This window comes from Astyanax mexicanus, chromosome 12, assembly GCF_023375975.1.
Source record: "Astyanax mexicanus isolate ESR-SI-001 chromosome 12, AstMex3_surface, whole genome shotgun sequence".
NCBI lineage: Eukaryota > Metazoa > Chordata > Actinopteri > Characiformes > Acestrorhamphidae > Astyanax > Astyanax mexicanus.
The window spans coordinates 30,167,763-30,184,120 of NC_064419.1; the positions used below are offsets into that span (position 1 = coordinate 30,167,763).

A 16,358-nucleotide genomic window follows, 5' to 3' on the forward strand; every position below is an offset into this window, starting at 1 on the left:
TAAAGTTAGTGATGCTCACCTCTCGTATCCTGGGATACCAGATGTGCTCTGTATGCAGGAGCTCAGTGCTGTTTACAAGTGGAACTGCTGCAAATACAACAACACATGAGCACATACGAGGTATAGCACTCTGAACTGTATCTTCACTGTATCACTCTGTTTGGTACCGTAATAAAAAAAAATGGCACCTGTTGCATTACACTTCCATTTCTCCAGGGAAAGAATGGCTCTGGCTGGTGCAAGGAAAGCGAACGCACTGGCCTGGAACAGCGGAAGTCTACGAAGACCAAACAGATACACACATTAATCTACAAACACAAGGACATCTGGAGTGTCAGCAGATACAGCCTCATGGACATGCAAATACACGTCACTATCATTACTATCAATCCCAAGAACAAGCAAACACAGAAAGACAGAAAAGAGGATCAAAGTTCTTCTAAACATTACATTTTCACACTCAGCACAATCCTGCAGTACCACTTACTGACCACTAGCTGTCTCCACAGAAACTCTAGTGCATTGATAAGAGCTGAAAATCAAAAGCATGCATGTTCTTCCCTCTAGCACAAATACCATCACACTCAGGTCTATTATCACAAAACTCACATTGTCTTTACATTTATAAAGTATTTAAAAAAAATAATCAGCATCTGAAAAAGAATGTTAAACTGGATATAATATTAACGTTTAATTTTTATTTTATTAAGACTCTCCGGTCAATCGCCAGAACGCATCATCACTTCTTTGATAAATTTAAATAACAGTAATTATCAGACTCACTTGGTGACTGGATAATCTGCCAGGTTCCAAGAGTTTTACTGAACTGGGAAAATCCTGTACCTGTTTTACTTTTATCTTATTTATTCTTAACTTTTATTTATTATTTTAGTTCTTCTCTTAGTTCTTTATTTCCTTGTTATTTAGTTTATTTTTTTATAGTATTGTATTATTACTTTTTAACATATTTAAATTTAATTTTTATTATTATTATTATTATTATTATTATTAATAATAATTCATTTATTTTTTCATTTTTATTGTACTATGTAAAAGTTAGTTTAGTTTAGTCTTAGCTTCATTTTAACAGTTTGTATTGTATTATTCTTATCTTCTTTTGATTAAACCAAGTTTTATTATTACAACTATATATATACATTTTTATTCTTAGTCTTTATCTTTTATTTGCCGTTATTTTAAAATGATTAAATGTATTTATTATTTCTTTGTCATGTTAATCCCTGTTTTTGTAAATGCTCGGCTACATTGAAAATGAGGGTTGCCCTCAATGCGCCTCCAAAAATAAAGGGTGAATGATTGATTTATAACTAAAAACAGCAGAAACAATTTTACTTTATATTTAAACTTTAATTAAAAAAATATTATTGGCTACTACTTTACGACTGGCATTTCTAACAGTAACAACTTAAATTGTTACACTTATAAATGTTTAACTAACCAAAATGACAGTGTAAAATATAACATTCCAGCACTGGTGGTGGATTCAGAGTTATATAATAATTTTGCAGTAATTGTAGTAATGGCGACCTATAATTTTATCATTTTCTACAAAAATGGGTGCAAATTACAATAATTCATTTTTTTTGGTGGCAGCACTGACAGGATTCAAGCCCATAACCTGCAGATGTCAGTTAAAAATATAAGATAACTGTGTTTAAAGAAGCTAATACAACGCTCAGGGTTAACTGTATCACTGGTGAAGCATCATGATTAAAATAATTTACATATGTATGTATAATATATCCAAAAACAAAACTTTATTATAAGCATAAATGTCATATCACCCAAAAAGTGCAAACTTTTAACAATAATTCTTACTGAAATGAACAGGGTCCTATATAGAGTGCAAAATCTGGAGATTTGACAGGATGGCTCTAGATAAGCATTCTTGATCAAACTTTTGAGTGTTGAAAGTGAGGTCAAACAGGGTAAACCAGCTGTGCACACACACACCACACACAAGCACACGTAACACAAACAAATAGGAATGCAAACAGGTTAAACACACTTATTCCTAGACACTGATTCCTAGAACAGAGGACTTTAGAGGATTTTAAAAAAAGAGGTAAAAAAATAAAAATAAAAAAAAGCAAATCACAGCCCCTTTAATCCACTGAAAAATGTTCAATTTGCTCTGACCGACGAGACATATTCACCCCGGATTTTTGGTGTTTTTATCCCCCATATTTTTGTGTTTTCACCCCATATTTTTTCTGTGTTTTTAGCCCAGATTTCTTTGTGTTTTCATCCCGGAATTTCTGCTGCCCCACACCGCGGCTGCTGCTGCACGGTTTCTCCGCTGCGCAAGCCAGCCCAGTAAATTGCTGTTTGTGTTTTCACACTTAGGCTATTTGCTTAAAAAAACAAACAAAAAAAACGTTTGTTCAGGAAGTATTTTATATTCTTAAACATTGTTAATTATATTAGAGGACAGTCATTGTAAACTGTACTTGGTCTATTTCGGTTAAAGGATTGTGCAGGGCATATTACTGATTTTGTATTTTTGCACTTGGGCTATAAGCTCAATATTAAATATTTCGTTTGTTTAGAAATTATTTTATATTTTTAAACCATGTTAAATTATATTAGAGTAGAGGAAAGTCACTGTTAATGACGTTATTGTACTTGGTCTATTTCGGTTTAAGCATTGTGCAGGGCATAGCCGTATTACTGATTTTGTATTTTTGCACTTGGGCTATAAGCTCAATATTAAATATTTCGTTTGTTTAGAAATTATTTTATATTTTTAAACCATTTTAAATTATATTAGATAAGAGGAAATTCGTTCAGACATCATTTTTGTAGGCCAGGCTTTTGTAACCGATTTAGCCCCTACTGTTGCCACATTACCCCTTACGTTTTATTATATAAATCAGTTTCGAAGAGCCTGCATTTTTTTTATCATGTATAATAGAGGTCTGCGCGAGACTGATTTTTAAACCCACTCTTCCACGCTCCCGCGTTTCTGTCTCGTTACCGCTCCGCAAAAAAATTGCTTCTTTTAATCCCGCGCCCGCCCGCCACATACACATTTCTGCCGCTCCCGCCCCACGTTCCTAATATAAATTAAATAAACTACATTTAATGCTTCAAATTTACTTATATATTTATTAAAACAGCAGCGCTGAATAGTGCGGTCCCTTCCTTACCCCAGTCCAAACACCATCGGTGTGTGCGTGTGTGTCGGTCCATCCTGCGCATTGAGAGTTTTCTTTAGGTTTTTTTTTTTTACAATTATTACAGTTTTCTTGCTCCCGCATCGTCTGGATTAAACTCCCGCTCCAGCCAATAACAGTTCAGTTCTGTCCCGCGCGCAAGATATTCTGACGGGACCCGCGAAAACAGAAGTGGTTAGAGTGAGGTGGAACTCTGGAAAGGAGAAAAAAAACGAATATCCGAATACCAAAATTAAAAACCGAATACCTACTCAACGAACGAATATCCGAATACCCGAATATTCGGGTCCAGCCCTACTGGAGTGCGCTCACCTCAATGAGTCATCAAATTACATTCATGCTCTACCTATCACTCTCAATCTCTCCCTCTATCATTTCCTCTATTAAGTGCGTGAGTCACATCTTCCTGAAGATGGCGTGTGTGTGTGTGTGTGTGTGTGTGTTTCTGCGAGGGTGAATGCTCTTGACATCAGACAATTAGTTCCTGAGGGCAAACTGGATATGTCTGAACAAAGACCAGACACACACTTTATCATTCTGATTCTTTACAAAAATGTTCATGTTCACTCAACTTGAGTCAGTAACAACAAAAATAACAAAGTGCACTATATATTGCTAAAAAGTATCTGCTCTGTCTGCATCTTATTTGGTGATGTAAGGCTTGTATGGAGCTGCTTGGACATGAAAACCCAATTTGATGAAGCTCTCTATGCTCTACTGTTCTTGAGATGATCTGAAGGCCTAAGTCGCTTTCACTTTGTTATAATAGCACTGAAAGTTGACTTTAAATATTTATTAGTGAGGAAATTTCATGACTGTTCTTGTTGCACAGGTTCTGCATCCTATTACATTACCACACTGGAATTCACTAATCTTCTTAGAGCGATCTTTCACTAATGTTTGTGGAAGCAGGTCTTGGTGCTTGCTTTTATACACCTGTGGCAATGGCAGTGACAGGAACCAAAGACTAATGATTTGGATGGGTGTATAATAACTAGGGCTGTGCCATATTGTATCGTACTCAATAATATCGCTAACATTTTTGAATATTGTGAATAATATTATACCCTGAAATATAGTGCCATTATCACATCACTACTTTTTGCGTTTTTTTCACACTGTTCTCTTTTACAATTATATATCTACTAAAGACAGATTATCATTTCAGTATCATTTATTTTACTTTAGTCCTGGATATATGGAAAAAAATATTCTGGATCATTAACTTCTGTTACAAATCTGATTAAATTCTTGTATCTTTTATCATCTCAGTTAGGGGTGTGCCATATTATATCGTATGCAATAATAAAATTGTATTTCCATTTTTTTGCAGTAGTGTATTCTTGAAATCATTTTTTAAATTCAGTGCTTTGTCATATTGTCAAGATTATCATTATCGTTAAAATACCATGAAATATCACAATATTACTTTAGGGCCACATCACCCACTCCTAATACTAACCTAAAACTAATCCAGATAAATGCTCTCGTTATAAGACTTTGTTTAAGCCACCCTCCCATACATGCCGGCTGTATACAGAGCTCATCATATGGCTGACTGGTGCACCCTCAATTCACTTTAGTCTCTGGACTTTGCAGAGTGATTTCAATGTGAATTCTTTAAGAAATGATTCAGTGAATCAATTTCCCTATGGCTCAATTACATTCGCTCTCTACATTTTATAACAACCTGAGACTTTAAATTTCATTCCATTTGTAATTTTTATTTAATTTAATTTCATTTTAATACTTATTCTTAATAGATAATACTCACTCATTAGAACTGAATCACTCAGAGGTGTTGACAGTAATGACTGCAGATGTGTAAGGGTTAAATGGGGCTAAAGATGAGTGTGTTTAAATAAGATTTTTGCTAAACCTGATCTCACCTAAATTCAGGGAGCTCTGCACTCAGCTTATTCCCAACACACACACACACACACACACACACACACACACAGTAACAATGTAGCACAAAGAACACAGCCTAATATTGTCCTCTACTGCTCATCTGTAATGAAGTAGCATTGACCTACGCCTGCTGAGAGTGTGTTTATGTACTGTGTGTGTGTGTGTGTGAGTGTGTGTGTGTCTAATGCTACTGAGACAGTGCAAGGGTTATTAACACACACACTCAAGAGAGGCAGACAACCTTCATCTCAGGGTCTTGGAAAAAGAGAATGGAGCCAAAAGCAGGAGGCTTATCAGAGAAAGTTCAGAAAATAAATCTAACAAAGTAACAATAAGAGCCTTTTTAATTCAGTTCTGACTCTTCAGAAAATGATTCAATAACACAGAATCAAAAAGTCAAAGGCTGTGAGTGAATTTTCCCTACTCTCTTGTAAGCATAAGTTAAAATAAGTGGCTATTAAGTTGTTATAAACTGAATTCCATGGATGTCCTGATCCCAATCCAGGAATATTTAGGACCCTATAAAATCATATATAAAAAATGAAAACAAAAATAAATTATTTTTTTTTTTCTTCACACTTCAGCTGTACCCTCACTTTTGCAGTTAAGACTGTGTTTTTAGTATTTGCAACGCATCTGGCATACTCAAAGCTAGTCTTTTAAAGTTTGTCACACCAGCTAGCCAGCAATGTGCATGCACACGGTAATTGACGTGCATGTATGTGCATGAAAAAGTATGGACAGTAAAAGACAGTATAGACAGTAAAAGAACAAATAGCTGACTTATTAGAAAAGCTGACTGTTCTAATTCTGTGCATTTCCATGCATAATCCATGTTTATATCTGAATTCTGATTTTATTCCTTATGTGTATCTTATAAGTATATAAATGCTTTTATGGATGAATTATTTACACAAATACAAATATCAGTACACGTAGATCATGAGCATTAAAATACTACAGGCAAAAAAAAGATTGGGACATACCTACACAATTCTGTATTAAAGTCTGCATTGTGATATTTCTACATTAATCTGGACATCATTGTTGTTTAGCAACCTAAGCCAACTGTTTACAAACTAGCGATTTAAGAAATTCAGAGCAACCGGTGGACTGTAATGATTATATGAGCAAATGGCTTAATAACAGACATTCTTAATGTATTGTGGCTCAAGTAGTGAGCATTTTGAGAGATTGTAGTGCCCCTAAAATCAAAAATTATTTGATGTAGTCTCCACTTTCCAGTAGAGCTCACTGGGAGATTCAAACATTTGGATATTAATGTGCAGCCTTAACTGAAATTATCTGATAAAAAAAAAAAAACTTCTTGGAACACTCTGCAGTCATTATTCTGACAGATGTTCTTCAGAACCACAGTCTGATCAGTGTTTCACGAATGAAGGGGACTTTAAATCCACAACTCCCAGAAAAAGCCTAATTGGAAGTCAACACTGTCTGTTTTCAGGGTCAAAATGTTTAATCTGTGCAAATTTGGAGCTTCTATACATCATGCACTATAATGACAGCATAAAAGTGTTTTCTTTTTAATCCAGATACATCTGCCAAGAAATTTGACCCGAAATTTCACAGGAAATAGTTACAAAAGTGACCTCATCATTTACATATGTGTTTAGAGGTCAATAATATTTGATGAAAGTGCATATTTTGTGGATGTGAATCTCATGCATTAGAAGGAAATGTGAGGAAAGCAGAACAAGTGCTGTTTCTCACGTGACTGAAATGCTCAAAGCATAGGGATGACCAGACCATCAGCAAAAAAATCTTTAAGACCAACATCTCAGAGGTCACTGTGGTAAAAATCAAACGCAAGATTACAAAAATATTGGATAGCATGATCTGGCAAGATGCAACCGGATGATTCTTCTTCATGTGAGCGAGTGCATTTACAATGTAGACAAAAAGAACAGTACAGGCCTGAATACCTGACCACTAAAAGTGTGGAGGTCTTGTGTCTGTTATATTTTGGGGTAAACTGTGTTCAAATGTTTCAAGACCACTTGTTCCCCTGGAATAGACGTGTCAAACTCTGTTACATAAATAATCATATTGAAAATTAGCGAACGTGCTATCCACTAAGCCCCCGTGCTCACACTAAATATATGTACAGCTCTGGAAAAAAATTAAGAGACCACTTCAGTTTCTGAATCAGTTTCTCAGATTTTGTTATTTATAGGTATATATTTTATTCTATAAACTACGGACAAAAAAACATGCAGAGCTTTCAGACCTCAAATAATGCAAAGGAAACAAGCTAATATTCATAAAGTTTTAAGAGAAATCAATATTTGGTGAAATAACCCTAATTTTTTATCAGCGTTTTCATCTATCTTTGCATATACTCCTCCCCCAGTCTTACACACTGCTTTTGGATAACTTTATGCCACTCCTGGTGTACAAATTCCAGCAGTTCAGCTTGGTTTGATGGCTTGTGATCATCCATCTTCCTCTTGATTATATTTTAGAGGTTTTCAATTTGTTAAAATCAAACAACCTCATAATTTTAAAGTGGTCTCTTATTTTTTTTCCAAAGCTGTATATTTATATTTATATTACAACAGGTTACATTATTTACTAATACTAATGATAAATGTCAACAAGAGATAGATACCCATTTTCTTGAACTAGATACTTCTTGAGCATATTTTCTTTGATGCAAGTTCATTAATCCTTGGGAGCAATTTCAGAGGGAGGTAGGGAGCATGTAAAATGCTGAGCAGTTTGGGTGATTCACCTCTGTGGGAATGAGCTGTAGCACTGTACAAAAAAAAAATGCCAGACTTGTTGCTATCTCACTTAAAGAGTGTGAAGTGTCATTAATCAAGCAACAAAATCGCTTATTACCTGGGACGAGGGGACACTGAATAGTTAAATGAGAATGAACATGATATAACATGTGATCTAGCTTAAATAGGCTACATAGCCTTCTCTATCATCAGTTTTTAAATCAGATGAACACCAGAAGATTATCTTCTGGAAAAAAAACAGAAGTGTGAATGAAGCTTTTCTGGTGGCTTGTTGAGGCTCAACACCTCACTAACCATTTGACACCTGCCTGGAAATTTTGTGACTGAAAGCAGCTGGGAAAGCTTAAGAGTTTCCCCAAATATATCAAACTGTGTGAGTGCGAATGCTTGGCTTGTGATTTTGAAAGGCTAAAAGAGTCACCGAATGCAGAAAACTCAAAGATTCATAAGCTTATGAGACAGAAAAAGAATGAGAGAAGAAAAAGAAAGACAGACACATTGGATGAAGAGAGTGAGAGAGAGGAAAAGAAAGAACCACCGCAAAGACTGACAGATTGAGAACAAAATTTAAGAAAGAAAGAGGAAGTGAAACATATGATAAGAAAAAGCAGAAGGACCAGAGCACTCTGCTTTTCTGTAATTTTAAGGTGTTGTAAATAGTTTTTTTTTTTTTGGTATTTTGTTGGGTTTATTTTAAAATCAGACAGATGTACAAAATGTTCAGGCATTTTTTGGGAAGCCTGTGTGTGTCAGCCTACTGCTGCCAACACAGGCCTAAGCATAAGTGATATTTCTAAATGACCCCGGGCTAAATTTCATTCTGTGCTTTTTTTGTTGCACAAAGTCATTAAAATACTTAAGAATATATCCGTTATCAAAGCAACATTTGGTTTTATTTACGTATTTATTATTTTTCTCTACAGTGGTTTATTTATGCACTTTTTTCCCCCTGTTTTCCATTAATAAGTAAATTATGACAACCAACATTTAGTCTTTTTTTATTTCTTTCCTTATTTATGTTAACTTTCTTTACTTTTACTCTACTTCAGTTCTACATCAGTTCCATTAATTTGAGATCAACTGGCCAGTCATGATTTCAAATAATTTGCACTGCACAAAAAACGCTGCCTGTAATGAAGGACATTTAAAGACAGGCAAAGCATTCCACCTTAAGTGATACCTTATCTTAAAACATGCAAAAGCATACAGGAACAAAGAATTATGGGTAATTTGGATTTGAGATGGCACAGGAGTAACCTGGACCTTCTGCACTTGAACAGAATGGCTCCCACTGACATAAACTCACACACTCCTACACGTTATTAAACAGAACCAGGCACATACCAACACACTGTCTCAAACATACCGGTACACACAAAAACACACAGATGTGCACACTTACCGACAGCCAATGGTAGTCTGTAGGAGGGTGGTGATGCCCACACAGAAGAAGATGGTGCCAATAAGCTGGCTAGTTGCCCACTGGTCGAATCCCACACACATGGCCTCAGACAACAGAAAGGGCACGGCTATCGTCCCGCTGAAGCAGGTCAGGTAGTGCTAGACAGACACACAGGCAAATATTTAAAACAGTCCTATATATTTATATACAGGACATATGACCTTTGTAGTGTGTGTATATATAGACAACTCAGTGACCATATACAGTACCAGTCAAAGGTTTGGACACACCTTCTCATTCAATGTTTTCTTTATTTCTTTATTTTTTTTTTTTTTTCTGAAATGCAGATTAATACTGAAGACATTATGTAGTAAACAAAAAAAATTTTGTCCTTCACAATCCCCTGACACAAACCCAACTGAGATGGTGATGTGAGGTGATTTTGGATGAGATGGAGCTTCACAGTGTAAAGGAAAAGCAGCAACTACTGCTCAGCACCTCCAGGAACTCCTTCAAGATGCTGAAAAAACTCATGAAGACAATAAGATTAAAATACCAGTGTATAAATTTGTCATCAAAGCTAAATGTGGTTACTAGGGGTGGGCGATATAGGCCTAAAAAAACATCACGATATTTCATGGTATTTTTGCGATACAGATACTCTTGGCAATATGACAAAACACTGAATTTTTTTTTTAAGAATACACTACCACACAATAGTAAAAATGCACTTGATATATCTCCATATATCCAGTACTGCAGTAAAATTTATGATACTGTACAGATCGCTAATAGATATATAATGGGAAATGAGAACAGTGTGAATTTTTCTTTTGCTAAAAAACAGCAAAAATGTCACACCCTCATGTGTTAATTAGGGGTGTGTGATATGGCACGATATTTTAGGGTTTAATATCGTTTACAATATTCAAAAATGTTGGCGAAATTATCGTGTACAATATGATACGGCACACCCCTAGTGGTTACTTCTACTTAGAATAATCTAAAGTATAAAACAAATTCTGTTTTGTTTAACACTTTTCTTTACAAATAATTCACAATACGTTATCATGTATAGCTTTATTGTCTTCAATATTAAACATTTACAATGTAAAAAAAAAAAATTATAAAACAAACTGAATGGGAAGAGCTGTGTCCAAACTTTTGACTGGTACTGTATATGGGGGTAAAATATAAAAAGTGTCTTAAATGTGTGTGTGTATGTCTATTAAGGTGTGTTTAGAGTTTTGGCAGTGTTAAGGCCATCTCATAGATAAGGGTTTATCTGCAGACATATTGTTCTGTATTTAGGCTGTTATCTGTTTGCAGGATGTCTGTAGTAGTCTAGATCTGCTATGTGTGTGTGTGTGTGTAAGTGTGTGTGTAAGTGTGTACCTGTAAACCCAAGAAGACACACAGATACCAGGGCGGAGTGTCCTCTATAGTGTAGATCATGTCCAATCTCCGAGCATCCGTGCTCTCTGTACTATCCACTGTGTCTGACAGGGAGCACTGGAGGACACACGCAGACAGAGAGACACAGACACAGAGAGAGACAGAGACACACACAGACAGAGACACACACACATAAACACACACAGAGAGTTAGGCATAGTCTGTGACTCTTTATATAGTAGCCGTTGTTTGGTATCTGCTCTTTATTTCTTTTACCGCAGCCACAAAAATCTAGTAAAACTGAATACCCTGCACCAGCCAGCACACAAACACAACACACACAAACAATGGCAAACAAATCGTCTTCAAAACAGTGTCTGCAGTTCTTACTGCAAAGCTAACCCACAGCTGGCAGTTTCTGGAGTCTCCACTGATATCTATGAAATGCTGCATTAGCTGTTTGCTGTTTTTGTTTCAAACAAGATTTCTCATTCTTCCTTAGGCTTTTTACCTACTACTGTATTGTGAACAAATCAAAGCTTTTCTTTGATCTGGCCATGTCTGACAGGTGGATATGCTGCACAAAAGCCCTGAAACCCAAATCTGTAGTACCTGGGGAAGCATTAATTGGGAGTTGCTAAAAAAAAGCATTATTTTCATGCAGTGTAAGGGGAACGATAATAAATATCGAAAACATCTGTAAAGCCCTGTCTGGACGGGATTAGTTTCTCAGAGAGACCTCTTTGAAAAAAACTCTTGCATCCGGACTGCAATTGAAAAAAAGGGAGGACCTAAAAGAACACATTCTAAAAGACACTGGAGCAGAGAAGAGATACTGACTGCTTTATTCTCCTCCTAATATCGTTCTCACAGCTATCTGGAGATGAATTGTTATTTCCCACATTGAGGAATTGTTTCTGTAGCTCCTCAATTTCCATTCGCTGTTGTGTTTACATGGATCTCTGTGGAAACGCATGCCCAAAGTGTAATTGCAGTATGTGGCAGTACACAAATAGCTATTTTATTAAACGCAAGGCGACGAAACTCAGAGATGTGGATCCAGACAGGACTAAAATTACTGGAGGACCATGGAGTTCAGCGAAAAACAGTAGGTAATACATGGTCGTTCTGGATGGTAATAAAATTACAGAGGACCCCCATAAAAGAGAAAATTGTGTTTCAGTTCGGCAGTTTCTTTTAACAAAAAAAGTAAACGAAATAGGTATAAAAATGTAAAAAGTGTTATGAAATTAGTTTTGAAATTTAGTATCAATTGTCAAACTGTTCTCATATGATAAAATGAAAAACTACTCAGATTTTTGCAAATAATGGTGTGTTTTAATACTTTGACAATTCTTGTAGTCCATAGGAGAAAAAAGTCTTGCTTTCAGTATTGCATTATATCAATATAATTTAATGAAGAAAAAAAAAAACTGTATTATAATATATATTGCGTATATATCTCAATGCAATGTATCAGGTTCTTGCCAATACATAACACTAATGTAAAATTAACAACATAAAAAAAAATAGTAATAAATAAAACAAGTGACAGATAAAATGACAAAAAATAGAAAAGAGACATAAAAAGAGGAAGCAGGAAAAGAATGATGAGGGAAGAGGAAGAGAGTGCAGGCAAGAGAGGATTGAAAGAGTAAAGAGGATTCCTAAAACATCTCTATTCTCACATGACCCATTATCCTCGATCCTCTCTCTCTGTCTGTCTGTGTGTGGGTGTAAAACTGCACAGTCATGGTGAGTAAGAATCAGTGTTCAGAGATGAGAGAATGGATTAAAAGGGGGGTGAGATCACCCAGTCATGTGTGCACACATTATTAATAGTCACAGAGAGACACAAAAACACAAACAATGCAGCACCTGAAACTGTAAGCCAACTATAACAATATACACTCCATTTTCTTTTTTACTGCTACACAAAAGTACCTGAACACCTGATGATTATTGTTTCTTTTTAAATCGAGAGTACTGAAAAAGTTAATAATGCTTCGTATTTTTCAAGGAAGGCAGTCAACTACAATTTGGAGCATTTGTGTGAAGATGGTTAGTGAGGTCAGCTCCACTGGTCCACAGCTCAATGCTGAGGGGTTTTACACCCCTGAAGCTCCCTCAACGGCTCTACAGTGAGCGGGGCCATGAAGTTTAATTAATGTGATGACTTCAGTCTGGGAGCTTTTCCTAATTCATGCATTTTTCTGTCTATTTTCTTTTAATGGATAATGTAGGCAATGGAGGTAGAAGAACAGTTTCACATGCAGCATAAATATGCAACTCAGAACCAACTATTGTATTTCAAAAAGAACAAAATGCTTTCTAGCAAAATGACCCATTTAATCATAATAATCAAAAATATCTTTAAAAAATTAGGGGGGCTCTGAGAGGTCCAGCGGACTAAGTTGGTGCCACTATTTTTGGGAGATTGCAGGATCAAATCCAGTTCATGTGGCTTGCCATCTGCTGCCAGAGCCCTGAGAGAGCACAACTGGCCTTGCTATCTCTGGGTGGGTAGATGGCACCCTCTCCCCACATCCAAAGAATTATGTTGCTCAGCACAAGGCGTCTGTGAGCTGAGGTATCAAAACCAAGTCGCTGCGCTTTCCTCCAAATGCGCTGTGATGCTACTCTGCAATGCTACATCAGCAGCAGTTTAAAAAGAGGCAGCGGCTGACATCACATGTATCGGAGGAGGCATGTGTTAGTCTTTACCCTCCTGGTGTTGGAGCATCACTAGTGATAGGGGGAGTACTAATGAGTGGGTTGGATAATTGGCCTTGTGAATTGGGGAGAAAATGGGGGAAAATTTAATTAATTAGTTAATTAATTAAATGTCCAATATGGCAAAGTTCGGTTGACTCATGTGAACTTGATCTGTACCAAGACCTTAATCAGTTTTCACTTGGGTTTAGATTAATATCGTGAATTTAATGACAAGATGAATTGCACTGTAATATCCAACTAAAGTTAAAAAAAAATATATATATATATAAAAATAATGAAAAAACAAATAGAAAATGAAAGCCAGCTTTTTGGTTGATTTTGACCTCTTAATAAAATAACAAAAATAACCCACACCTCAGAATTTAAAAAATGTAAAAATGTAAAAATTGAAAGTGACTCACCTTATCCGTGGCCTGCCGGTCTTTAGTGTAGATGGCCATAAGCTCAGTGTCTTCAGTGTCCTGATCTCCTGGGGCTGCAGCCACCCCATTAACCACCACCTACCACACACACACATACACATAATTATTTATTATTATATTAATGTAATTTCAATTTCACTGCAATTTAACAAACACATACATACAATTTCTTACTATTCCTGAACAAAATGTGAGTGTTATATTTGAACTAAAATGTGTTTTTCATGTCTGTCTGACAAGTATCTTTTTTTATGTATTATGTTACTTTGTAATTCTAAGCAGGATGTGTACTATGGTACAGGCTGTGACAAATTTCCTCTTATGAGGACAATAAAGAATCTATCTACCTATCTAAAACACTCAAGCCTAAAGAGTGAGCAGCTGGAACTGTACAGAGGACAGGAATGAGGAAGCTGATGAGAAGGAACAGTCTGAGGCTGAGAAATGAGAGAGAGAGGGAGTTCAATCAGGGTGAAGGAAAGCTTTAAAAAGGCTTATGAAATGAAATTAAGATTGAACAGGGGCCAAAAATACAAAAATATACTTTGACTGAAATGTTTTTGTAAATCACTAACACTACCCACCATTAAAAAAAAAAAAACTACAGTCCACCCCCTTTCAAATAATGCTACAATTGCTAGAAGGATGAAGGCTATAATGCTTCCTCTACTCAACATTAAGCTCCACTGCATCTTCTCAAACTGTTGCTAACAGTATGCGAGTGGACCTTAACATGCTTGAAAGAGAACAATAATGGTCAAAGGCCTTGTTCTGTTTTTGCAGCCTTTGTATTACTTTAGGCTTTGGCTCTTGCTCATGAATATTAATACAGTCAAATATATCGCCTTTGATTGGCTAACAGCACTGCAGCAGAGAACGCCTACCTGCCCCACAGTAAATGTTTTACAGCTCTAAAACTCAAAGAACAAAATGTTTTCAGAGATACAGCCTTAGATATAAATATATAGCACTAAGTGGTAGGTAAATTAACTTTAAAACTTTGCTTAACGTCAGACTCAAGCGGCACCGCAGCCGAGAAACGTTATCAACGCTGCGAGCCGAGCCGAGTCGAGCCCAGCCCAGCCCAGACTCCAGCGGCGCTCACTCTCCCCGCTCCCCGCAGACGGCGCAAACCGAGCCCAGACTGTCCGACCCGGTGTCAATCTCTCTTTTCACAGCCGAAAAACTTTATCAACGCCGAGAGTCGAGCCAGACTGCCCATCCAGCGGCGCGCTCTCTCCCTGCGTCCGAGAAACGCTATCAACGCCGCAAACCGAGCCAGACTGCCCGGTCCGGCGTCACTCTCTTTTTTCCGTAGCCGAGAAACGTTATCAACGCCGAGAGCCGAGCCCAGACTGTCCGTTCCAGCGGCGCTTTCTCTTCCCGCAGCCGAGAACGTTATCAATGCGAGAGCCGACTGAGACTGCCCGCCCCGGTTGCACTCTCTCTCCCTGAGGCCGATAAACGTCATCAACACCGCAAACCGAGCCAGACTAACCCGCCCCGGCGACACTCTCCTCCCGCAGCTGAGAAACGTTATCAATGCCGCGAGCCGAACCCAGACTGCCCTCCCTATGGCCAAAAAAACATTATCAACGTTGCGGCTGCGTGAAAACCACCCCCAGGTGCGGCATTGACAACATTTATTTCAGCTAAACTTACGCTACTAAACTTTAACCTCAGACTGGGTGATTCAGTGCTTGGACAGTTTCACCAAGTCGAAGCCCCAGAGTCCGCTTTACATCATAAAATTCAACACGAACGGCTCCCGCTTTGACCGTTGTTCTGTCAAGTTGTGCTGCCTTGTCAAACCGTGCTTCCTTAGAGTATATTTAGGGTCCCGGTAAAACGTGGAATCATCCAGAGATCTGATTACAACCTAGTTACTTACACAAGTAAGCTCCGCCTGTGGGCGGTCCTGAGTCGAGGTGGGCGAGGCCATGAATGGTTGCTGGTTGATGTTGACACCCGTCTCTCTGAACAACTCGTATTTTAGAGGCTTTTCTTTTTTTCTAGCTACTACAGATGCTTGCGAACTTCAGAGACGCAATAAATTGGAATGACATTACAAAAAATCATATAAACAGTTTTTATTACTGTATAAAACAGGGCTCTTTTTGTTGCACAGATCAGACTCTCAAGTTGGTGTGACAGACCATTTAAAGAGGTGGGGTATAGAGAACAGTCCTAGTAGAGTAACTGTATCAAAGTAAACATAGGAAAATGATTCAAGAGTGTTTATGATTCAGAAACATTATTTGGTTTCTCAAACCCTTGTAATGTACACAATTTTAGGAGAATTTACATAATTTTTAGATAAATTATACAATATAAAATGTTATCTGGCCTTTTATAGAAGCTTAAGCAATGACAGATGTGCAGCACACACACACACACACACACACACACTCTCGTGTGCACGCCAAGTGAGGTTAGTGTATCCTGCCAGCATATTTGGTTTGTTTCCCTTTTACATAATTCTGATCTGGGTCAGGACACAGATTTGACTCAAAACAAAGTAAACAAATCT

At 37.1% G+C, this 16,358-nt stretch overlaps 1 protein-coding gene across 3 annotated transcripts in view; it reads right to left on the reverse strand.

Annotated features, from left to right (window-relative positions):
* The window catches only part of slc23a2 (solute carrier family 23 member 2), a 55,161-nt gene that overhangs the window by 15,609 nt on the left and 23,194 nt on the right, over positions 1-16,358 (reverse strand). For 2 of the 3 annotated variants that reach the window (XM_022670518.2, XM_049486232.1), the window contains exons 3-7: positions 13,808-13,906; positions 10,671-10,787; positions 9,276-9,433; positions 189-277; positions 20-87 (exon numbers count right to left, since the gene is read on the reverse strand). In XM_022670518.2, the coding sequence (XP_022526239.1) occupies positions 20-87; positions 189-277; positions 9,276-9,433; positions 10,671-10,787; positions 13,808-13,906 (531 nt within the window). The remainder of the gene's footprint in view (positions 1-19; positions 88-188; positions 278-9,275; positions 9,434-10,670; positions 10,788-13,807; positions 13,907-16,358) is intronic. The other variant, XM_049486233.1, reaches the window with a different exon arrangement.